A 26,210-nucleotide genomic window follows, 5' to 3' on the forward strand; every position below is an offset into this window, starting at 1 on the left:
GAAAAATATTCAAAAATTCAAGTTTGTGCAAATTACTTTTTGTAAGACTTAAGCTATACCTATTTGTTGAAATGTATTATTTCGGGCTTTGTAACAGTTCTATAACAAAAGTTGGGAGTATAAGATAATCCTCGGACGGACAGACCCACTGTGCGGCCCACTGTGCGCATTTCGAACATGTTCGAAGCGAACCCCGCATGCCGATGCATGGGATTCGGTGGCAAACCAGTTTTCGTTGCGCCAGTCATCGACGGGCAGCTCGCGTGGATAGTTCGCCTTCGATTCGGTCGCTCGTTTGCTTTGCGCGACCAACTCAATTTGAAAATAAAATTTTGGCCAATAACAAAATTGGTTTTTTCAATTTGCTAAGCCACAGCCGCACCGAGAAACCGCAAAGAAATGCGACGCGACACGCTGCCAACAAATTAAATTTAACCTAAAGAAGTATGTGCAATAAACCAACAAACCAATTACCAACGAAACCAAATTCAAGAATTAATATGTCAGCGGAAATATCAAAACAAACGTGTTTGGCATCCCATATGCGAAAGCAACGCGCCATGAAAATATAAATAATAAGCCCCATCGACGTCAGCAAACAAACTCAACCGACCCGGCCAATAAACAGCTTGAAAAGTGCCCAAGAATCGTTGCGAATGCGAAAAGATACATTTGTATCTTTGGCCATGCACTTTGCAGTTACCCCTTCCATTTCCCTAAAAAAAATACGCAGTGTTTTGTTGTGCGAAAGTAAAAACTACCTGCAACAGACTTTAGAGACAGACCTGCCCAGACCGAAAAACCCGAAAAAGAAAACCAGTTTTGTGAAAATTATTGACTGCGCTCTTGAGTTGGTTTTAGTTTAGTTTTTATATCTCATTACGCTTCTCTTTTTTTTTTACTATTTCTTGGCTGCACTCCTTTGTGGATTGCTGAAAGGAAAATGGCAATAATAACAAGCCGAAATTGGCGGCTGCCAGCGAACAGATAGAGGAGTCATAAATAAAGTGAGCGAATGGATAGCATTGATAAGAAATGCAATTGAGGGAGACATAAATTACCAAAGGTGTCAAGGGGTTCTAGCATAAAACTGAGGTGTAAACATTTCATTGTGGATTGAGTGGTTACGGTTTTTCGTTAAATGCTGTTAGATTACGAACGAATTTATAGCGACAGTTTTTACTTTATTCTGATCCATTAGAAATATAGACAGGCTGAATTATTCAATAAATTCTTAAATAGTTTGCTTTAAGTCATTTAAAGATTCTTAAAATCAGACTACTCAGATACGCTTTGAGAACCAAACCAACCCAAGTGTGTAACAAGAGCCGACGTTAAGTAATAATTAGCAAAAGTACAGAACCTAATGCAAGCCACTATTTAATTCTCCACCCACAGTCAACTCGAAAAGTGCAACATTCCCCCATAAATAATAAGCAAGCGTTGCAGTTAACTTACCGCTAAATTCAACGATCCAACAACAATCAAGCAAAAAAACAAAAGAAAAACCATCAACGTAGGCTAAGAAACAGAACGGAAAATGCTCATGCACACCACATCAATTTCCACAACGTCGACGGCCACCATGACCAACTCATCGTCCTCCGCCACGCCCACACCCGGGTCGACTTCCTCCAACAACAGTGCCACGCTCGACGCGCTGCACCAGCAACAACAGCAGCAGCAGCATCAGCTGCAGCAACAACTGCAGCAGTTGCACACGAACGCCGCAAACAATTCACGGCCCCCCTCACGGGCCCCCTCCATCCTGGACAGTCCGACCCTGGCGCGCGTGGAGCGGGCTCGTCTGCGACTGGAGCAGCAGGAGCGGGAGCGGGAACGGGAGCGGAGCAGCCAGCGGGAGGTGGGTGGCAGCAGCGGAGGGGGCGGCGGCGGTGGTAGCAGCACTGGCACCGGCAGCACCGCCACAACCATGAATCGTGAGGATAGCCTGGAGCGCAGCATTTTGGATCCCAAGGTGAGCTTGCAGCAAAATCTGCACACAGAACAAAATAACAATCCTGCATCAACATAAGATAGTCTTGAAGTTAGATTTCGATATTCTTTTAAAATTTCAAAGAAACTGAAGAAGGCACTAATTTTTTTCGGTGTGATCTTCCACATAATCGTATTATATAAATTACAATTAGGAGGGGGGATCGTGAAAAAACCTACGTGATAATGACGGCCCAAGTAAACGAATGTATTATCGCAGCGAGTCATCTGAAAACATCTCGGCAATCTGCTCAAAGCATATATTTTAATCTTTTAATTTATTGAAAATGTTCGTCAGATAATTCTCGCATACCTTGAGAGCCTGATAAATGTCTTCAATCGGCCCAAAGAAATTGTTTATATATGAGACAACTTTTAAAAGTTTACGCCATAGAAAATACAATCTTATAAATGGCTGAGAAGATTATTTTTTCCAGCTAGAGAAATTCTTTACATTTCACGATTCTGATTCTTACGTCATCCCATACGAAATATTCTTAAGAAGATTCTTAGTGGCATGTAATATGTAAAAACACTAAAACACTATTGGATTTAACCTTTTTAAATACCAAGATGCCACATTTTTAAAGTGTGCATTAAATACTTATTTTAAAACTTCTGAGCTAAATAATTAGCCCAATCTCCGTAATATGTTGCCAAAGCCAAGTACTCCCCATAGATACCCGATTCCTTCAATCTCATAAAGCTCTTATTAGATTTGGTCCATAACCGAAACAAATGCCTTCATGATGCTGCAAATTAGTGGCTACCTTCTACTAAAACCAAATGAAGCACGTTGAGAGAGGAAAAGGCAAATAGAACAGACATTAGGAGGCAGTGAAAGAAGAGGGCCTAAACCGAATAAGCCATACACACATTTTTTTGCTGGCCCAGCCGCAGTTCTTGACAGGGCCATTTCACTAATGGCCCAAGTCCTCCTTGCGGCCTAAAGTAGGGGGCCTAAAGTAAAGGGGGCTTTAAGCTATAGGTTACTGACTGCCTAGCCAACTGAGGAGATGGCTACTTCTCGCTGTCCGAACACGACCTTCTGGCTATATGTAAATGCTTTTTATTTTGTTATTATTTTGTTAACGCTCTTATCGCTGCCAGTTTTTTATCTCGACTGTGCTGGGGTCTCATCATCTGGCAAAAGCCTCTTTAGGCTCTGCGCATTTTTATTTCTTTAAAGCTTACTGAGGACTACAACCGAGTTACCTGGTACCTTTGCATACATGAAAATTGTCGGAGTTGGGTTGGCTGTGTGTCCAGGTAGCTTAGAACCTAGTTCTCAGGTAGCTGGCCTCACCTCATGGTTGAAAACATAAACTCAGATAATGAATTGCGAAATGTGGATATCTACCGGGTAGGCAATAACGATGTTATGCTCGTAGATAGCTAACATGTTAGATAGGATTTTGTGAACTCTTATCTCGTATATATAGATAGTATTTACCTAAGAATGAATGGAGGTGATTGAAAAGATAATATGTGCAAAAAAACTTCCTTTATATTTTCCCCCATATCTGACGCTTTGATTATCCTGAGTAACTTCCGCTTAGTGCAGCCAAGGTTCAGTTCCTCAGCTCTTATGTCACATCATCAATTCTGTTTGGCCCTTAGCCAGCAGTCAAGTCAAGACTGATTACCTGATACAGGCTGAGCTTTTCCCTAGTCAACTTGTAACAAATTGTACGTAAGAGTTTTTGGGCCAAATTGCCTGCATAATTTCTGTGGGGGTAACCCCACCTTTCGGGAAACTGCAGCCAAAATATTTGGCCAGCTTACTTGGTTGAACTATTCCTTTGCACATATAGGCTCCTCTTGGTCTCCAAAATCTTTGCAGGATTTCCTCTTGCCACACGAAATCGATACAAATTGCGCAAGTGGCATGAAAAACGGTTTCGGGTCAACCCTTTTCTGCAGCGCCCGTTTGGGGCTCCAAGTGGCAGATCGTTGAACTCGCGGCAAGAAATAACACCTCAGCCGAGTCATAATTAGTCACACTTAAAAAGGCATTGGCCCAAAGACAACGCGGCCCGTTAGTTGGCCATGCGAAATATGAGCAAAAGTGAGGCAGACACCGCGAAGTGAAGACAAAACCCACTTCGGTAACCAGAGACCAAAAATAAAACCCGAGGAGTTGCGAGTGAAAAGCCAGAAAATGCTTTGCCATGTGCCGGACTTTGAGATACATAGGTATCTGTGTAGGTATAGGTATGTTTGACCCAAAGTGGAAGTGGATAGAAAAGATACCCCCACCATTGTCCATCTTGCAGCGGCTCGTTGCACTCGGCTGCAATTGCAGAAGGGCCCAGTTGAGGGCGCATCTGGAGCAGAAAGGTGGTTCCAGTGAAAAGGCTTCGAGAGGAGAAATCTCTTTCATATTTCTATGGCGAAAAGTTTCTCATAGCGACACACGACCATGTCAGAGGACCCACTGCCACGTAAACCATTTCAATAAATTTTACATTCAATGTCAATTTATTTTCTGCTCTTTTTAGCGCGCTATTCAATTTAACGCGGCACACATTCCACACGAATATGTGAAAATGTTCTGCGGCGCACATTTTGCTTTTGCAAACAAATTAAAAAAAAAATCTGGCAAAAAAAAAATAGAATGATAAATGAAAAATACATGTTTTTGTATTTTACATGCCTGAATGCGCCGAGCGGCCTTAGAAATGGTCAGCAAATGCGAGTGTTTCGATGTTGAGTGGTCGAGTGTTTGGTTGAGTTGAGTTGGTCATTGGGCCTTGGGCGATGGATGAGTCAGTTCTTGGGGGCAGACAGGGAGTAAAAATGGTATATGGCGATCTCTTGGCATCATGTGAAAGTAAAGATTTAGCGAAATGTGGGATTTAAGGATTGGTCAAATGGCAAAAACAATAACGTGAGTCAGGTACTGCAATGAAATCGATTGACATAATCTTTTCTTTGCTAACTAATGTTTATATATAACGCGATAGATCTTATTCAAATTGAACAAATTGAATATCTATGATTATTCATTATTCTTGAGTTCAAGTCCCAGTGCCATTTATAAAATGAGTAAACATGGTTAAACTATTCCTATCTACACGTATAAATAGATCTGAACCCATTTCTTCAATTAGCCAGCTATAAATTGTTACAAAAATACAAAAACCTCGAGAGAATGGGGAGATTGTTGGGGAAGAACAAGAATAACAGTAAACCTAGTAACCGCCGAAAGGTAAATAAATAGAAAACAGAATTTCCGTGGGGTTAAGCCAAATGCAGCCGGGTAATTTGAGTCGTTTGGCCATTTGCCGCTCAGAATTGCCTTCGCACACGCAAGGCCCCAAAATCGTGGAATAAATCGAGAGACAAGTGAGCGTAGCACACACACACACATACATATATAACTCTTATCAGCGAAGAAAATAGAGCAAACCCCTCCGAAAAAAAACCCTCGGATAAACTAAAAGTAAACTAAACAACTGAATTTTTGGGGGAACCCAAAGAGACGAGAAAGACAAAAGCGTCGCAGAGACGACACGCAAGAAATGCGTAAAAATAAAAATGAGACGAAAAAAATAATACAGAGAAGAAAATCATTTCATTCAACCCCAACCCCCCCGGAAAACGCCCACCAACACCCTTCCCCACTGACAACCCCTCGATGTTTTCATTCATAAAGGCGAAAAAGAGAGGAAAACTTTAGCGGAAAATATGCTCAACAATAAAATATACAAATAAATGCCCGAGCTTAATGCAAATAAAAGGGGGATGGGCTGTTTGGGAGGCTGTGTAGCTTTGATAGGCTCTTCGCAATGGCTGGAAGGGGGTGGTGGGGGCAGCTGCTGTCGGGGCTACGCAAGGGAATTTTCCAGTCAAGGCGGAAAAACCAAATGGCACACAGAAGTGCAATTTTCGTCGGCGAATTTGGGGTAAAAGGGGAGCAAATCACAAATGCAAAAAGGAAATGCCAATGGAAAAATGTTTTCCTTCTGCGGATTGGATTGGCAGCAAGTGGGGCTGCCACCACCGCCTTAAAGCTAATTTTTCTGGGTTACATTTTTCGGGCCGAACAATTGCATTTAATATTTTGTGGCTTCTGGTTTTATTGGGTCTGTCGGAACGTTTTGAAGTTCCGTTCTTGTTTTTTGTTTTACATACATATCTCAATTTGGTTTCCCTCTTAGGTCGTGTAAAGTGATATATCACAATTAAGCTGCTACACAGTGACCCACTAAATTTCACAGCCACAACAGAAAAACCACACAGAGGAAAATTTGTATATACTTTTCAGCTATTTAAATTTTTTTATAAATTTAGCCTTCTTATGAATATGTATTTCTTCGAATATTGATATTGTTTGTCCAAAAATTCCGTTGCCTTCCAGTGCAAAACAGCTGCAATATTTCTTCCTCTTTACTTAATGCATTTTGATAGATTGCATTAAGTGCATGGAGTTGGCATAATTTGGAGCAGCTTTTAAATTGGTTGCATTCGGGGACAAAAGGGAGTTAATGTGGGTGGGATGAAAAGTGAGTGTGAAAGGGCTGACCTCGAGCGAAGATCACAAAAATTTGTTAAGTAGCAAATGGATCAATTTGTTTCAGGCTTTCATTTTAAGATTCTATAAAACATACGGAAGACGCATTAAAAAACATCTGGTAAACTTTCATTCTGCGTACATTGCATGCTGCTTATTAATAACATTTGTTGTAAACAAATGGAAAAGACCGCGTTATTTACAAAAGAAAAATGCAGTTAAAAATTCAAAACATTTTATGACAAATATGTTTATTTTAAAAATTACTTTTTTTAACCTAGAAAATATATTAATCGTGTTCATAGAATTTTTGTTGTTCAACTTATGTGGATAATTTAATCCAATTATTAGTAGAAGAATTTCTGACACAGTTGATAGCTCTAACAATTTGTAGAACTCATTTATTTGCTCGTTTTTCATCAATTACGATGAGTTAGAACAGCATTTTCCGCGGATTTTCCCAGATCATCGGTCTGACAGTTACTTCCATGGTCGAAAGCTTCTGAGATCCCGCTTTTCCCAGCTTCCTCATTTTTCGCGACGACAGCAATGCGGCAGGAGGAGAAATGTTTCTTAGGAAATCTGCCGAGACAATGGCAACTGCATACAATTTGCATATTACATCAACATGTTGCATGCCGGCACAGTCAAGATTGCAGTTTGTAGCAGCAGCGAAATGTTGCATATGCAATTGAGTTAAGCGCCCTGCACTCCCCCAGCTGCCACGCCCCCTCGAAGTTAAACGAGGCGTGGCAACAAGATGCATCCAAAGCCGATGATGACGATGATGATGAAGACGATGTGGAAGACACAGCCGCATTGCAATCAGTTTTTGCTTTTGTTTTCGCTGCATTTTCTGTGGCAAGTCGAATGCGTGAGTCGGGCAAGCATTTGTTTCCCAAGTTTGTGCAACCAACTATGTGGGGGGCTCCATCGTGCACTTGCCACACTTAAAGCCTGTCTTCGCATTAAATATTCACAAAACACAGAGCGCACAAATAAGCAATATCTACTTAGGCCTCCGGGCGCCACGCCCCCTTCGCCCACCGTCGGAAACAGAAAAAAATTATTCATTGCTCTTTGTGTATAATTTCTTTATAATTGCCATTTCCCGTTTTAATGAATTGTTTATACTATAAAGAGAAATATACAGAGAGAACAGCCGTAGCGCAGACAGGGGTCATGGCAACAACAGCAACAATGCAAACACTCATGTGCCCCCGAATGGGGCAAACTAAAATACGGACCCAAACCCACTCACTCATACGAACACACGCATGGTGCACATAAAAAAATAATAACAAAAATAAAAGTTATATGATAAATTTATGTACATCAATAAAATCTGTTAAGTCAGAAATTTAAGATGATACTTTTGAAAGATACATATAACTCAACTTTTAAAATGCCTAATGTACGTATTTATCTAATTTTATAAAAAATTCCAAATTTTTTTCGGTGTACTGACAAAAACGAACTGAGGGGCAATCATGGGCTGACCATTTTCATTGCTTCCGTTCTCCACTTGCTATGGTTGCTGTTGCAGTTCACTCTTTTTTGGGGGTAGGTTGCTGCAACTGTTTGCATGACAAACGGAAATTGTTTTCATTTGATTAGTGCGAGTTGCGTGGAAGGTGGTACACATGTGAGTGTGTGTGTGAGTGGCACATAGGGGGCTTTTTTGTGGAAAAAAGGGTATGTTGGATACCCAGGGTGCGACCCCCAAACCATAACCGCATTTCGCCACAAGGGCACGAACTCCTAATGCATTTGCCGACCGCATTGGGGGCTCCCAGCGTAAATTGCGTTGATCTAAGATAATGACCATGATGATGATGGGGATGAAGGTGTGTTGTCCAGCCCAGACTATGTTTTTTACGAGCTTTTAATGGTATAATAGGACCAAGGAGTGCTGCACTCACACATCATTAAGCCAAGTCGCGTGGGGCGAAGTGCTTGTGGATAACAGGCATTCATCCATCATGGTAGCTACAGTCTAGTTACCTACTTTTAGCTTTTGTGCCGGAAAATGTTAGCAGATAAATAACTTCTTATGTACGTGCAAGACATAACTATCAATTTCTTTAATGCATAATTTAAAGTATCAAATAAACTCCCTGTTGTTTCAAACTCCTTCCACTCGAGAATGACTCATTTAAATGGATGGATTATTTCAACACTATTAATAGTTCACCTACCTCAACAACTGTGCTCATAAATTTTCTTAGGAATTTGATTTCTCTGTTCGTTCTCTTGGAGCAAATTAGTCAACGCTATCAGGAGAAATAGCTATATTCATTTCAAAAATCTTATCAATCGATGTCGTCTAATTTAGCGTCTTATCGGGGAATTCTTGATACTTTAAAACACGGCGCCGGCGACAATGGACAGCTAAAAGTTGACATCATACCCTGGTATTTACAGCCGATGCAAAAAAAAAAAAAAAATAACAAAATTCAACAACCAAGGCAAATAGAATTAAAATTGGTAGCGCCTTTGGCTTCGTATGACATCATAGTTGAGCGAATGTGTGGGGGAGGCAATAATTGTGGAGTGGAAAGAGGGTGCTAAGTGCCAAGTGGGTGACAAGTGCGTGTGGCTCTTATATAACTTACCCTCTATTAAAAAAGCCATACCCATGACAGAAAAAATTTGGAAGTAACTTTATTCTAGTAAGTGCAGTACCCAACTTGGTTACAATTAAATTTAGCTTTACCAATATACTCGAAATATTTTCACAAAACATACAACTTCTTGATTCAAACCAAATATGTTTCCTCTTACCAAATACAAGTTTTATCAATTATCTAAACAATATACTATATATTTTAGTTATTCGAAAATTGGCAAACAATTTAATTGACAATAAAATTCCCATTTATTTCTGTTTTTTCGTTCCCACACAAAAACTGCAAACAAAACGATACCTCTCTCTTACATAAACGCAAACCCAATATGTTTACTCAATCCTGCTCCGCGTTTCTACCTTTCCCCCCCAAAACAAAAACAACCAAAACACACCAACCACAACAACAACCAAATGAAAACCAATAAAAAACTATCGGGAAAATACGAAAAACAATTTAGAAAGAAACGGCGCCCTGGCATCAGATGTGGACGCACATGAAACGCCTCTCGCACGCCTCCAAAGTCAATTCGACGAGCAGTCTGACCGCCCAGAAAACCGATGTGGGCGTGGGCCATCATCCAAACATGACACCAAATGCAACAGCAACAACAACGACAACGGGAACAATGACATCAACGCCCGGAAAATGCATTCTATTTCCGGATAAGACGGCCTCCCTGAAAAGCTCTATGTATACGCAACAGGTGTACTTCAGGCCCGATATGGTACGAACTTTAGCTAATTCCTAGATAAAATAGAGTTTACTGGCATGGTTATGGATGATTGACTTGGTTTTGGTTCCTCTCTCAAACAAAGTAGATATTGCTAAATCTCGCTTATTGTTTATATCTTGTTTTTATGGCACTCTTCATCCATCTCGCCAAAGTTATTTTTAGCGCTAATTTACGTTAATTTCCTTTCTTGCTAATGGTTTTATGGATCTTTGACTTTGGTTTCGTTACACAATAGCTTACGCGTTTCGTTACCCTAGCCAAATATTTTCAGCCCTGATTTTTCATTCCATGGCGAATTTTTTAATGCATCCAAGACTCGTTGAAACTCAGCGTTGCATTAAGCGCAATGTCGAATGCAGTAATCGTAATCATAATAATAATCGTCATTAACCAGCGACATAGCAAAATGCCAGCAATTGACTTTGCCAAGGCAACCCCACACACAAAAACGCAAAAATAAAAAGGACAAGTGCACCACAAAATCAGTAAGCTCAACTTTATGGTGCATGCAAAGTTGAGCATTATGGGGGTTGGCATTATATATGACGAAACAACAGTGAACTACAGTAGAGATCAAGTACAGGAAAATAAATAGCACTAAATTCGACTAAATATAATAAAACAAATTTTAGCTATTAAAATTTGTGTGTTTAGTTAGGATTAAACTACAGAAACTTAAACTTCAGCCATTTGAAATCTATTTTAGTAGGCAACACTTGTTCTTTAAATTAGGAATGCCATTATTTTTAGATCAATGCAAATTTACTGCATACCATGCACTATTTTTCGTTATATAAGACAAAGGAAAAAGGTCTTTGGGAGCTTGACAGTTTATAAAAATGTCGTATAGTTTTTACTGTGCACTACGGTTCCCCAACTCCATCTACACATAAAAAGCTCCAAACACTTTCCACCCCATAGTTCAACCCCGCTTTTGAAACGCACCGCACTTCTTTTACTATACATTATTTTACTATACAATATAAAAGTATTTTCATGCTGTGCCAGCAGCAGCACAACAAATTTAGTTTGACATTTTGCATGGCATTTTGTGCAACTTTAGGAAATGGCTTACAGAAAATATTTACAAGCCCTCCACAGCGGACAGCCATTTAATGTCAGCTACGTGCGGTTGTCATAAGCTTTAAGATAAATCAGCTCAGGGTCAAAAGTATCTTTAGCCGCTGGAAACATAAACAACGCTCCAAACGAGAAAAGCTGCCAAGAAACGCCGAGGTTTTCTGAAAAGCGTGAAGGTGTCGTAGGCAAAGGTCGGCGTATGCAAATTGCATTTTAGGATCTTACTGGTTCTAGTCGATTGTGGTTCATTGTTAAGCAGCTGGCATTTAGGTGGACAAAGGAAAACCGGCTAAAAGCCAAGCCGGCCGCTATATTTTCGATGAAAAAAACCTGAACAACTCGGCGTTTTTTTATTTTTCAATATCAAGACACATTCGAAGCTTCATTAACATAATTGATGCGCCATTGGAAGACTCGGCGGCTGCGACTCTTCGAGCCATTATATTGTCTTCATGGCTTGGGGGCAGAGCGAATCGATGGACAGGTTTTCCGGCGCATGCGCACCGCCTAACCGGTTTTCGGTGGCCAGTTACAACCCAACGATCCGTGGTCCACCATCCCCAACTTGGAGCTCTCATCTCCAATTCTGTCTGCCCCGATCCACACTGTAATTTTCAATTTCATTTCGAGATCTCCGGCTTGACGTTTGTTTTTTGGCCGCCAGCAAACGACTTGCTGTCAGCTTTTGAGCCAACATAATAGGATTTCAAGCTGCGTACTGAAGAAAAAATCACATACATCACATATCACATGGAAAACGATCGAGTTATCGAGTGGCTAGAGAGCTGGTGTTTATCTAAGTAGAGTGAATAGGGGAAAAATTATGATTGATATGTGAATGTAGAACCGGCGAATGGCAATCGATAACTTAACTGGGCGATGCAAGTGGGTCATTTGAATGAGTGTGATGTCAGAATAACCAGATTGGATAATAAAGAAATATCAAGAAACTTCCATCCCAAGTAAATCTAAAGAAGTTATTTAGGATCCAAGACAGAAAGTCGGTGCGACTCATCTCCGATTAGCAATTCAGACACGCAAGTCCTGTAATTATAATTTTGCCAACGGCTGGCGGTCTATTATTTATATATTCGCCACTAAAACAGAAAGGAAAAAAATATAACCAACTCCACCACATGGCTATTAATTATGGCATCTGCTGTTTGATATGCGGGCAGCTGCTGAAAGTTAATGAAATTTTGCGGTTCAAGCTTTTGACTTACATAAAACGGCTAAACGATATCAATCAAATTCCCTTCTTTTTATGTTATTACATGATTCGATTTATAGAGCAGAAGAAGGAGAGTGAAAAAGCCTGCAAGGCAAACAGGTTTGCCCCAGACAAACTCGGCCGCAGGAAAATAAATGGCTGTAAAAAAAAGGAAAGAAAAAAGTAGAGGCGATGGAGTATAGTCATATCCCACATAATGCAGTCGCGGCATCAGCAAAATCTATATAAAGCCAATTTATATTGGAGTGGCAAAGGAAGCGAGAGACCTGCGACATAAAACCGAATGCAATTCAAAGCCATTTTTTTCTGTGCCAGCTCGAAAATCATATTTGATATTGGCTATATATGTACGAGTATATGTATGGCCCTTGGCGATTCACTCTACAGATATGCCACATATAAATCAGCACCAAAAACCCGAATCTGGAGAGCGGAAGTAAAATTTTGAAAACACATTGGAATAGGAATGACAGAAATACACAATCTGACAGCTGCCGTTGGATGGAGAACAATGGATTGGACATGGCTATTGATATTGGTACTGGGTATTTCCACTTGATTTCTTTTGCACTTTTTTTCTCCGATTTTCCATTTGTTGACCCGAGTGCAATTGTCCCCGGGAATCGAGCTGAGGCCACAGATGAAGTTTTGTTGCATTTTGGGCCAGGGCAAGGGAATGTTTTCCTCTTGCCCGGCGACATGTGACATTCGAATGGTGAACAGCAAGCGAAGAGGAGTTGATTCAGCCACAACTCAACTGATATTAATTCTGTTTACCTTGATGACTTCAGTTGGAGGGGAAGCGCAGAGAAGCAAACTGCATTGGAACTTTGGCCAGCCACATGTTTTTCGCTTGTAAATATTTAATTGAAATCGATACGGGGCGCCAGAACACAAAGTAGTTTGTCGGGGGAAAAACTGCACAAAATGGGCAGATGACGAAATTCTAGTAAACTCCAGAGACCCCGACTATTTGGTTAAATTTAATTTGAGCTACCACTGCAAGTGAACTTAGAAGCGGCTCCTTTCATGCCACCCCAACTCACCCACTTTCGTTTATTGGTCTGCCAGCAAATTAGCGGCCTGACCTTAATCACTTAAGAGTTTACATAAAGCCAGCAGCTCCAGAACTGAAACATATATACATATATAGCCGCCGAGTTCGGTGACGCAACTAACACAGAATTCTGTATCTTTGGAAATTGCATCGAGAGAGTTTAAGTCACAAAAGTTGCACCAGCTACGATAAGATAAAAACTCTAATGATAAGTTTGTGTTCGCAAGCCAAACCAAAATCAGCGGCAATCGAACACAAAAAACAAATAAGCCAAAAACTTAAACAAATTTTTTTTAAAGTAGATCTCAGAGTTTTTATTTGGCCACGCGCTTAAACACTGAACAGTCACAAAAAATAGTTTAACCTTTTTGGGACAGAGCAGCCAAATATGGAAAAATTACTCGACAAATATTTCAAGTTTGGTTTTATTTTTTATTTGTTTATTAATTTTTTTTTTGGATGTGGGCCGACTTTAGAGGCGACATTTAAAATGTTCGCCTGTCAGCTGGTATTATTTTGGAGTTATTTATGGCGATGATCAGACCTTGTGAACTGAAGACATGACTTCGGAGGTGGAGTGATGTGCCAACCTGCAGGTAGAATGGAGTAAATTCTCCTTTAGCCAACCACATTGGATGTCTGCCACTTCCGCCTTTCGAAACTCATCTATTAATTAAGAAAGCCGCCATCGGATCGAAGCCCCCAACCAATTACAAACGCCACTCTCTCATCGGGCGCGAACAATGCAACGCTTTGTTGCCACTCCAGGGTCAATGTGTTGCACGTTATGGGTTATATATGCAGTATCTGTGTGCTTATGCCATCAGTGTTATCCATCCTCGACAGACGTCTGACATCAGAAATCGAAGCTGACTGGGCGAAACTCTTTTCCCATCACACGCACTAAAGGATCCATCTTCAGATACTTTATTTTAATGCTAATTACCCCTTTATGAAAGACAAGTGCAACGATCTCTATGGGTTCCATTTCTAGCATTTATTTGCCGGTTAATTAAGGCGCCTGTCCCGCTGAAAAGAGTTCGCTAACCTCGAATGAAAAATATAAATAATTTCGCACTCAATTAAATGTCCCACACTTATATACACATATAGATATTCTTGTTCCGCTTGGTGATCTGGCTGCATTTTTTATTATATCTCGCACTTGACTCATTTGCCAGCAAATTGACATTATTTTTTCCCGATTTCCTCTATTTCTAGGTAAGTTCTCACTTTGTTCGATCGACATTGATCTTCCGGTGACGTCAGTAAGTGGAAAGCTTTTATTAGAATCCAACACTCATCTTAAGTTCAGTTTGTGGTACCTCGATTACGTTATCGCCGTGAGTAATGCCCCTTTAAAATTCCAAGAGATCGGTGAAAAAGCACTTCGGCTCATATCAATGGGATTCCATTACTCCTTAAGGTCTGAGATGTATCGCGTGAATGTGGCTCTCCACCCTCCTCCAGTTTGTTGATGTTTTTCCAGTTTTGATTTTTGATTAATTGGGTGGGCTGAGATAACTATGCAGGAAGTAAATTTGTTCGCTCAGCAAGCATGCAAGGAAAAATAAAACAAAATACCCCGTCGAAGGTGCTCCAAATGTGAATGATGCACTCGAAAGCAGAAGCTTCACCGATCGTGAGAAATGAGGAAATTGGACAGTGTTGATGAGCCCTGATGGCAATTATTTCCTGTTCATAATTTAGAAAAGAACTAGATTTGATGGGAAAAACTCAGTTTTACAAGAAGGCTATTAGAAATGTACCAGATTTTTTCACAGGTTGTTAAGGCTGGTAATAACGTTGTACAATTGTCTTGTGGAAACCTAAATGATTTACACAATAAAAATCATGTAAATTACTGTATAAATCTCTGGCTAATTGCAATTGCAAAATTGCACTGAAACTTTTAAAGTTTCTAAGCCACGTTCACCAAGTCCGCGACCTTATCTCAGATTAATTCGAGCATTTACCAGACTTAATCGGGAAATCGCCAAACTGGCTCCATAACTGGCTTCCTTATTTGTCAGGTTCTTATCTCAGTCTGTCTGTCACTGTGCACTCCTCAGCATTTCAATTAAGCGCCAACATTCGTCCCAATTTACCGGCTTCGCAAGGAGACCAACCGAGCCAAGTCGGAGCTAATTTCATTAGCCATCTAGTCTGGTCTTTGGACACACTTTCGTTGAGACCCGGCCTCCACAACTGCGATCCGTTCCGATTGGATTCGATCCGATGCGACCCTCGGCGACTTTCACATACTAGTATCTGCACAGAGAAAAAAAAAATGGCTTGTAAGCCCACAAGGCCTGATCATAATTCGAAATTGGTAGTTCTGTTCAATAGGTTGTTATAAAATTTGTAGTCAACAACATATATTTGCATAGTTAATTTTTAACAGAAAAATCTATAAGACACTCAGGAAACTACATCTAGTTAACGATCACGTTTACTTGCACAGATGGTTTACTCAAATAAATGAAAAGTTAAGATAAAAAAAAACCATGAAAATATTATACCTATAATATATTTGTTTAATGCATTGAAATTGCTAAATATGTAATCATAATATTTTTACTTTCTGTGCCTCTGCCTCATGCAGCTCGTCTTCCATTGACCATCCGAGCACACGATCTCTTTGTGTTGATTAAAGAAGACGATTCGTGGCTTTTGCAAATTACTTTCATTTTCTGCACAAAAGTTGCTGGCTCGGCTTTTAGAAATTGCTGTGGCTGTGGAGAAAATGCCATGGCTAACAAGTCATTGACAAACTGCCAGCCAAAGTCGAAGTTGTGGACACACTGAGGATTAAAGCCACCCCTTCACCGCTCCCTCCTGAGTATTCAGTCTGAGTATCCGAGTATCTTAGTATTCGAGTATCTCGACTGGGCCTAAGTGTGTCATGCAAATTTTCCAGCTGCTCCGCTTGTAATTTGATATTGTCATTAGTTTGGTGTGTGCGCACTCGACTGTGGAACTCTCGGCACTCTAGGTTTAGCCTTACCCACTTGGACAAGGAAGTATCTTTGTATCTTTTCCTTCTCTTTTTTTTGTCCCATGCGAAGCGCTGCACTTGACAGCGGCGATTATGTTACTTGCGGTGGGTGGTGGGCTTTTGCATTATGCATGCCATGACGCTCATTAGTGCGGCTTGTTGAAGATGAGAAAGGGCAGTAAAGTGGTGAAAATGTGGGGGAAAAGCGGTGGAAAAGCGGGGAAAAGAACAATAGCACTAAATTGCCCTCAGGGCAAACTGCTCTCTTTCTCTTTAAATTAACTGGAAAAATCCGAGCTGGCTCACTTTCGGAATTCCATCAAATCTTTGGCACTTTATGTTCGTCATCGTCAATGACAAAACTTTTAAATGGTACACTTTTGAGCGATTGCAACAGTTTGCCAGTGGCACACCACTTAACTTAAATGTCAAATGTCAGTTTGTTATATTTCAAAAGAACGAAACTTTTATTCTAAATAAGTCCACGCCCGCCGAATGATTTTGCGAAACCATTGAAATTAGCTCTTTAAATGAAGAATGACACTTTTAGTGCCCCCTCGCGGGTTAACTAAAAATACTAATATATATATGCCATTTCGGGGGGATTTCGGAAGAGGAAATGGGGATAAAGGGGAAGTGAGACAAGTGTTGACAGTTGCTTGATGGCGTTGAAATGTGAAAGCCAAGTGGGGAAAGAGACTTTTTGACAGTTTCCTCACGGAGATTCCGTCTGATAGAGGATGGCAAGTGTGTGTTTGGTAATTAGTTTTCATTTCAGGCAATCCTCCTCTGAAATTATTATTCAGCACCAGAATTAGCAATTTAAAACTTTAAAGGGGTAATAAAAATGTAGTTGCTATATGTTTGCTTTTAAGCTAAAAAGTACAAATTTGTATATGTAAAAGTAACTATATTTTCAAACCACAACCGATTTGTATTGCGTAACTAAAATAATTTGGTTGGGAAGCTGCAAATCATGCGTTGAGAAGAACCGTTAAAAACGAGTGAAAAAACGACACAATAAACAATGGCAACGGCATCAAAACACGAATTTTACGATAAACTGACCTATCAGCCGCAACAACTCGACTATTTGTCCACTTTACGATTGGCCACATTAATGAAATTTATTCACTCCGGAGTCCGGAAGACCACAGCGAATGGCGCAAAGAAATCGAGGGGAGATGGGAAAACCATAAATACAAACCGCAGGCATTTTAATTTTTATGTTTTAACATGAAAAACGCTGTGCAATGTCACCCAGCATCAGCGCCACAGTAATTTGCATCCATCAGATACAGTTTATTTTGGTGGCCGCTTATTAAAAAATCACAAACAAAATGCGGCAAAAATAAATTTAAAAGTTGCAATTTGCATACAAATCACGTTTCTGATACAAATTGTGTTTTTGATTCGTAATAAGCAGAAATTTCTTGAATGAACTTGCGTCAGTTGTTTTGTTTCGGCTGACGGCGAACTTGCAGATACGTAGATACTATACGTAGATTTGCGTATTTGGGAAAGATCATCTGATGATTCACTTGTCGCTCGATCTGACCGGCAGACAACTGTGAATGAGTAAGCTCGCTTAGCTCGTTTTATGCAAATTTATGGCTTATAAAAGCACTCAAAACAGCGGCGAGAAAAACGAGATACTTTCGCTTAAGTGCTGGATGCTATTTTGCGCTGGAACTATATCTAAATTATCGAGCAGCCAAGTCAATTAGTCAGTGAGTGGGTAGGACTGCCATGTGCCTGGTAATTATTTCAGATATATTTCGCAAGCAATAGATACGGGAATCAACGGGCTCAACTTGCTGGGGGGCTTATTTCTCAATCTGGTGCACAGTTTGGACTCTGTGGAATTTCAACTTACATTCTTCTGTAAACGTTTCATTTTTTCGTTGAACAATTAATTTAATTAAAATTTACGCTTATGGCACATTTTAATTACTGATGAAAACAACTGTATGTTGTGGCTCCATTTCACGCCAAACAGCGCAATTTTCAACTTCAACGCATCGTTTAAAGACCAAAAACTCGCTCCTGGCGACAATCTTCTGTACACAGAAACAAATGCATTCATAATTTTTTGAAATTTATAACTTCTCCCAAAAATCCATCATTGTTCCGTTGGCTTTAAAGACTTTTCTTTCCGTTCGGTAATTATAAGAAAAACGACAATTGCATAAGTCTCAAATTTGAGCTCGAGTATACCGCACCCTTTACACCCATCTTCAAACTTTTTCTTGGGTAATCGTTGCTCAAGTAGTTCAAGATACACATTGTGATAAAGACCAACACTAATTTGGTTTGTTTCTGTACCATTGCCATTGTGCTTTCGTGATTTCATTCATAATTTTCTGACTCTGACACATTTCCAGATAGCCCTCGAGAAACTTTCCCAAGATTTTGTTTTGTTTATATATTCCAAAATTTGGCAATGTCTTTGAACCCATTTTGAAACGTGTTAATGTGCAGTTGGGCTTCTCGCCCGCCGTCCATTACGAAATCGTATATAACTCTGAATTCAACTTCAAATCCGAGTCACAAATTCAGCTCTCTAGCTCTCAGACCGCTTTCGCAAGTGAAATTGTTGGCACAGCCAACGAAAAGAAAACCGAGTTGAACACTCTGGCGTTTGGTTTATATACATTACATTTTTTGTTGCTCTTTAATGGGAAGTATAATTTATTTTTTTGTTTATTTAGTTTGCAGTGGATTACTTGAGTTTCTGTGTTAATTAGATGAGTCCACTTTTTCCGCAACTACTGTGAAGAGGGTCAGAGTGGAACTAAGCTGGGTTAATTACAAAACTTTAGAAAATACTAGGTGAAAGACTAGAAGTATAATTGGATCAGCTGAGTGAACCTCCAGAGTCCCATTAAATTTGTTAAGTTTTTGAAGCGTCGAAGGAATCGACATTATTTTCCGGTTGACGAAACAGCAAATTGCCATTGTATAGATTTGCTGACTAATGGATAAAACCCTCAATTCTCCGAAGAATGGTTTATTTCGGCTTACAAAAGTGTCAAACGGCATTTGTGTGGACCAATTCCGTTTCACTCTTGACATTGACACCAACATTCAACGAACAACAACTTTTCCCAACCTCAATTACAATCAATCACACATGGTGTCTGTTGGTCAGCTGGCCAAATAGCATTTCTGGCCAGAGTCCAACTGAAACCGAAGTCGTGCGTGTTTTGTTCGAAAATTACAATAATGATGGAGGCCATACATACCCTCACTCCTTTTGGCCTTCTAACGGACAACAAAAGAGGACAAGTTAGGCAAAACGGCTTGGTGCAAAAATTTCATTTATCATAAACTTTCTGGCCCAGTCCAAGGACCTACCCCCCACTTTTGTGTGATAAAAATGACAAAGGACTGTCGTGGTTAATGATGATGATGCCGCCCGGCAGGAGGCCAACTGATAAATCTCTTGAGCCACATGCTCCAGCCACTTGTCTTGCTTTTCCCAGCCAAGATTTCACTCTCTAGGCGAGTTATTGAGCACAAAAGCGGTTGGTAGCTGCCAAAGCCGTTTTCGCCACATTTGAAAATGTCACTCACAAACGCTTGACCAGTTTTTCATTTTCATTTGGCGGAAAAGCAACGAGTTTTCTCGCAGCACAAGAAACCAAATATTTGTGTATCAATTATTAATTTGCTGCCATGTGAGGCGGTTGAATTAGCAGCAGGTTTAGTTTTTTGATGGGCGTTGATTGCAAATTTATGGTGCAGGAAGTCCTTATAAGTAAATTAAGTGACAATGTCCACTAAGCCATTTTACGAAAGTAAGACGTATGCTTCGTGTATTAAACGATTCATCATTTACCTTGCATGTCATTTGGCTTCTTCGTTCTACATGACCCACTTGAAGTATTTCCCCATACCCAAGCGAATGCATGAAAATCAATGAAGCTTACAAAATATTTACCGCCCATTAGCACATCATAAAAAGGGGGCGGGACAGTACGGAACCAGAGGGCCATAGCTATATTTCCCACACAACCTTGCCCCTCGGATGACAAGGGTCCTTCAAGTACCTACGCTAATAAGCAAATGTTGGGAAATACGAGACTTCTTTACTTTGCTTATGACATATGTGACAGGCGGTAAAAACAAAAGCGCCCGGACAACACATGTAAGACTTCTGTTTGGCATACCAGGGAAGGGAGGAGGAATATACATATATCTTCCTGAAGCGTAAGTAGTATGGCTTTGATTGGCGGAAGTGCTGGCAGTTTTAAGGCAAACCCTCACAATGTTCCTGAGTTGGTTTTTTATGGGTCAGACCTCCCTCAATGAAAATGCCAGACCGTTGGGCGGCAAAAAAAACCCAGTTAATCACTTATTAGGCTGAAGATTGTAAAAATACAAAAAATCGAAACTAGCATTATATTTTAAGTACACAATCTTCTAGAAACTCCCTTTAAGAAATCAATAACAAACTACTGTCCGGAACTCGTTGCACTTTAATTATTTATAAATAGTTAAGAGCCCGAGCTCTGCGGAAAATCACTTCCCTACCTGCAGGATATGGTAGCCGACAAATGAGGGTACATTTTCTTAAGAACTGCAGCAGGTGCTAGGCGACAGGCGTTCATTAAGAACGTATCCTGGCATCCCATAGATACGCAGATACTCGGATACATGTGGGTGTGCGCCAGTCTGGATCGCAAAATGTTTGTCAGACGGTGTGTCTCCCTTTTCAATCTTTTTGTTTCACCCACCTCCGTTCTTTTCTTCCTTTTTTTGGCATGCATTACCCTTAATGAACTCGGGACCTCGAGACAGTGTCTGGAGTAGGAACTTTACCTGCATTGAGGTAGCTACCCGGGCATTAATGTCTGAAACCGGGCGCTATTATAAATAATTGCACAAGAAAATAGGTAAAATAGTGCAAAGTTTCCCTGCCACTGGCTGTTGACAATGGTCTGGATGAGATAGAGGTAGAGGCATATACACCTGGCACAGTTCTCACGGCCCGGGACAAAATCGCTGGGCTTGTGGGCAGGCCGACAAAGTGCGCCGACTTGCTTTTGTCTTTTGTCTGGCGAAGATTGGGATCGGATCGGATTGGAAAGTGGGCGGAAGAAGAAGTATGAGGCGACAAAGCCAGCTACAAAGGTGTATATCGATGATAAATGGAAAGCAAAATATTCAAGATCAATAATCTTGAGCCGATCTATTTTAAAGAAACGGAAGTCCAAGCGGAAAACAGATGAGGAGGGAATGAGAAAATGGAAATGAGTTTACTTTCCATGGCCTATAAAATAAGCAGAACATAGAACATAAGCATACTTGAACAAAAGTCTTTCCACAATATTTCATTTTCTTAATCGCCTAATTAGTTATAACGTACTCAGAGCACTAAATTGATAAAACAATTTCCTAGCAAAATTTCTCTGTTTTTTCAACCCCTCACGTTGAGAAAAAATCAAAATATCCCATTTAGCGGGCAGACACCTTTCAGTCATTTTCGCCTAATCAAAACAAGTCATAAAATTGTTCACGACTTTTTTAAACAAAAGTGTGAAGCTCGAAAAATGATTGACAGCGGGCTTAATTGAAGCGTTGAACCTGAGAGCAGGGAGCTGGCCAAAACATGGTGGCCAAGTGGCGGTGGAAGGAGGCAGGTTTGCTGGCCACTGATGCTGATGGTAGTTGGATGACCTGGCAACAGCCGTGACAGAGATGTCTCTTGTCATCACAGCGCTCAATCAAACGAAAGTCTAGACGAGTGCGACAAAAGCGAGTCCTGAAAGTTGGCTAACTAACGGCTGGCAGGCAAAGCTAATTTGACTGAACGGGCCAGGAAACGGAAGTGGAAAGCGTAGTGGTAGCTGGATGCATATCTGGACACATATGAAGATGAATGGGCTTGTGGCCCAACTACCTGCCGATCCAACAACTTAACAATTGACAACTGGCAGCCAATTTGGCTACAGAGCCACCAAAAGCTGTTCAAGTCGGTCGATGTTTTCGGAATTTAGTTTGCGGTTTAGACCAAGCCCCTGCTCAACCGAACATCTTGTTAATATTGACTGGCTAATGTACTTCACACCTTTGTTTGCCTTGTGAATCAGTTGAGAGTCGTGCCAAAAGTAGCCAAAAGATTCACTCTGCTTCAGTCGATGCGCACATTCACTTCCTCGTCGTGTGTATTTAAATTGCTCATCAGTGAGAGGCGGCAAAATAAAAAAATACAAAATTCTAATTTACATAAACAATTAAAGGCAGCGAAGCGAGCGAAAATAACAAGACCCGAAATAACAAGAGAAAATTGAAATGCAAACAAAAAAGATTATTGCACTTGAATGCCGCGGAAAGCGAGACCCATCCTGGATAATAGTGTATTTATAGAGCGCGCCGTTCGTTAATTGTTTAACGCGACAATTATGAACTTATTACTCATACGCACTGGTGAACGCCTGACCTTAGCCAGACCGGGTGTTGCCAGACCGCCAGAACGAGTGCTCAATCGCCCACACTCGATCGCGATCATAATAAACACAAAACAGCTCTAGTGACAAATAAGTCGCTGGCACACTTGACTGTCTGCGAGCCCAACTCGATTTTGTTTTATAAAACTCGTTTTTGTTGCTCTGATCGGATAAGCCATGTCAAGTTGTGAGTGCATATATATATTTTCAAGCTGACTTGGAATTTTTGAACAAATTTATAACATAATTAGAAAATGCAGGTGGATTGAATAGAAGTTTCATTTTGGATTCCAACGAAATATTCTGGCAGCTCAGATTTGTAACCCCCCGATTATAAGTGCACCAAGCATTTGTATAACTAATCTGTGCGGTCTTTAATCTTTGTGTAATAGGATTTATAATTCTAATGGGGCTTCAAATAAGCCTTATCTTTAATTTATACCAAATACACTACAAAATGTGTCTTTCTCTTTCCAGGTGAGTTGCAACAAACAAACCAATTGGCTGAATTTCAAACAAGACGTAAGCAATAACATTACTTTTTCCTGCCAATTCTCTGCCAACTCCCGTCCAGTTTTCTTTTGAACTACCAATTTTAGCCATGAATAGGTGCCACTAACTTCTCAAATTTGGGCAGCTTATTGCCAGGGCCAAAAGAACACTACAATGTGGGGGTAAAAGTAAAGAAAAGATGTGAAAAAATTCGCTGGATTGCAGTTTTCTTGGTTACTGCCAGGCGTGTCATGCTGCGACCGGCGAAAGAAATACCAAAAGACTGCGAAAAATACCAGAGCTGTCGCTCGCATGTGTTGCACTCGCTACGTGTTCATGTTAAATGTCATAATCAGGCATGGCAAACAACTACAGCTCGCACCAAGTTTATCTAGATACAAAGTAGACTTGGAGCAGCATGTGAAATGTTTTTTTAGGGGGCGGTCCCATGCTAGGCGTGACCTTACATAGTTGCGGCTAATAGATACACATAAGATACAGAAACATGTGAAGCCAGTTCAGTTCCTCCGCCGAGAGTTGGCCATCAATTGCAGTCTCCGCAGCATCTCGCACATCACCTCTGAGCGCTTTTGAAGTTGTCGGAATAAAAAGGAAACCTCATGATTTTCATCGAGCCCGCATGACGCCATAGTCCCCAAGAGGGAGATGGGGATACCACAAGAGTGGGATGGAGGGCTTGCAAAAATATGCATAGAATTTTAAAAATAAAACCGCCAACGAATTTTGCTCTCTGAAATATTGCGAGGTAGGAATACCCTTGGAATTTGGATTGAAGAGTTAGCATAGCCGTTCTTGCATTTAAACAGACATATTTGTAATGGGTAAATTTTTGTACGGTATACTTTGTTCCAGCGCTAATTCATTTCAGAACAAACACCACATGTGTTGCAACTTCGAGGCACCCTGATCGTTTCCCTTTCCCCTCAGGATCAAAGAAAGAATACCATTTAGGCTGGCAGCCAATGGGCCAACACTTCCTGGGCCAAGTTCAAGGGCTGCTCTTGCTTCTCCTTCGGCTTCCTGTTCTCGTTTTCCCGCTGCACACATGGCACACCAAATTCTCAACACTTTTTGCGTTAGCATTTATATCATTTAATTTTTTTTTCTTGTTTTGGCAGACCTAGAGTCGCCGGGCCAGGGACACATCTAAAATGATGCTAAAGATGATGGTGATGATGAATTTCTGAGAAGCCACCAGAGAACAACTGAATTTCTCGTTCTGGTTTCTGCTCTTTTATTAATTTCTTAGTGTTGCGCGGCAGGATCCCGTCTTTTTTTTTTTGTGTTTCTGGCCGTGTGAACATGGCTCGTTTTGAGGTTCTTCTTGGGCATAAAATGGGTTTTTCGGGCAGCCACCCCACTGAGAAACAGGCAGGCGCAATTTTCCATTTCCCGTTGGCAAATGCATTTCAAAAGAGCTAGGCAATTGGAATTGAAACGCAGCTTGCCATTCTGAGTGACTGACAGTCAGGCACCGAGAAAAAGATAGAATGTACAATGTGGCTAGACCGGAGGGAGTCTGCTGAAGGTCGATAGGGTGAATTGCTTGAGGAGATTGTGAGTTATGGCTGCTGAGAGCTTAGTGGAAAAGTCCACAACTGAAAATATGAGTTCAATCGTAGGCGCATAGGAAAACTGATTATCATGTTTAATACACCTAAAGCGGATCTAATAATTGCAACATTTAAATTTATTTTGTAGGTCACTGCAAAATGTTTTTCACATTTGATTTCCTAAGACCTAAATAGCACCCAACGCGAATTCTTGAGAAACTTGACCATAAATATCTTTGATGTGGCAAGACAGATAAAAACTAATTTCTCATTTTTTATTCACTTACCACGCCCATTGCCACATTGGCAGCCAGTTGCGTTTGATTTTTTTTCATTCCACCCAAAAAGCCAGAAAAATCTCAGCTTTGTGGTCATGAAGGTCGCCTTATTAACACATAAACCATAAAAGCCAAAAACCGTAGGCACATGTTTGGCCAAAACAAGAACGGCAATACAGCGCCGAAAATCTTCATGGCTTGCCTGCTTAGAATTGCCCACATGTGTGTCACGTCACGGCAGACGACAGTGCGCCGCAACATATACTTAGATACAAAGATACCCACAAACTCAGATGCTCGGGTATTCAGATACTTTTTGCATGTGCTCACGAGCATGTGTAGAACACACACACACAGCCAGACCCCTTGAACTGGGCTTGTTTTCGCCATATGTGATGGGGAAAAAATCAAATAAAATAAATGTTTAGGCGGACTCTGTCATGAAAATCTTTGCTCAACAGAATTTTGAATAGTCGTCAATGGAAGTTGGTACGTTTCGGTTCGAGCTGATCTTAGCCAAAGTCTTGTGCAGTGTTGTGTCAGTGAAACTCCATCGAAATCGAATAAAAACTAACCAATAACGAGTTATACTAACTGTTGAAAAGATTTCTTAATGAAATTTTCAATCAACAGAAAACGAAATTTATTTAAAGTTCAATTTACCTCAGCGCGAAATGATTTTTTCAACGGATTCGCATTGGGTAAGCAACTTTCAACTTTAGTTGACTTTCAATTAAAACGTAGCAGTTATTTGAACATCGAACATTTTCATTTTGGCCCTGCTTTTCCAATTGTTTCAACATGACTTGTTTGCAAATTGAATTTCATTTTCAACTACGGATTATATTTGACTTTTGCTCAACATTCAACGAAAAAAAGCGCACCATTGTTTTTCTTCAGTTTTTATTTTGTTGCCTTTTGATGTTAACTCATCCAACCAAAGTCATAAATACTTGCTGTGCTCTCAACTGGCAAAAGAGAAAAATATTTATTAAATAAAAAAGCAACTCCTGGCCCACCTTTTCATATGCCATTTGATGCCATTTTCCTTTTTCTTTATCGGGTTGCCGGGCCTAACTTCCCTCGCATTTCCAGCTGTTGCACAAATTTTCACTTTGTGTGTTCTTTTCACTGAACCCGCCAACGCTGAAAGTAGTTTGTGTCTGTGGATGCG

The 26,210-nt window shown here is 40.5% G+C and overlaps 1 protein-coding gene across 9 annotated transcripts in view; it reads left to right on the plus strand.

Moving 5' to 3' along the window:
* Positions 1–253: 253 nt before the first annotated feature.
* LOC117135290 overlaps positions 254–26,210 on the plus strand; it is a 37,895-nt gene continuing 11,938 nt past the window's right edge. For 3 of the 9 annotated variants that reach the window (XM_033295464.1, XM_033295481.1, XM_033295491.1), the window contains exons 1-4: positions 254–444; positions 1,399–1,978; positions 9,599–9,865; positions 23,170–23,214. In XM_033295464.1, the coding sequence (XP_033151355.1) occupies positions 1,541–1,978; positions 9,599–9,865; positions 23,170–23,214 (750 nt within the window). In that variant the 5' untranslated portion in view covers positions 254–444; positions 1,399–1,540. Of the gene's footprint in view, positions 445–1,398; positions 1,979–9,598; positions 9,866–23,169; positions 23,215–25,695; positions 25,738–26,210 lie in introns of those variants that run through there. The other 6 variants (XM_033295473.1, XM_033295500.1, XM_033295524.1 and 3 more) reach the window with 4 other exon arrangements.

This window comes from Drosophila mauritiana, chromosome 2L (genome assembly GCF_004382145.1).
Source record: "Drosophila mauritiana strain mau12 chromosome 2L, ASM438214v1, whole genome shotgun sequence".
Classification (NCBI taxonomy): domain Eukaryota; kingdom Metazoa; phylum Arthropoda; class Insecta; order Diptera; family Drosophilidae; genus Drosophila; species Drosophila mauritiana.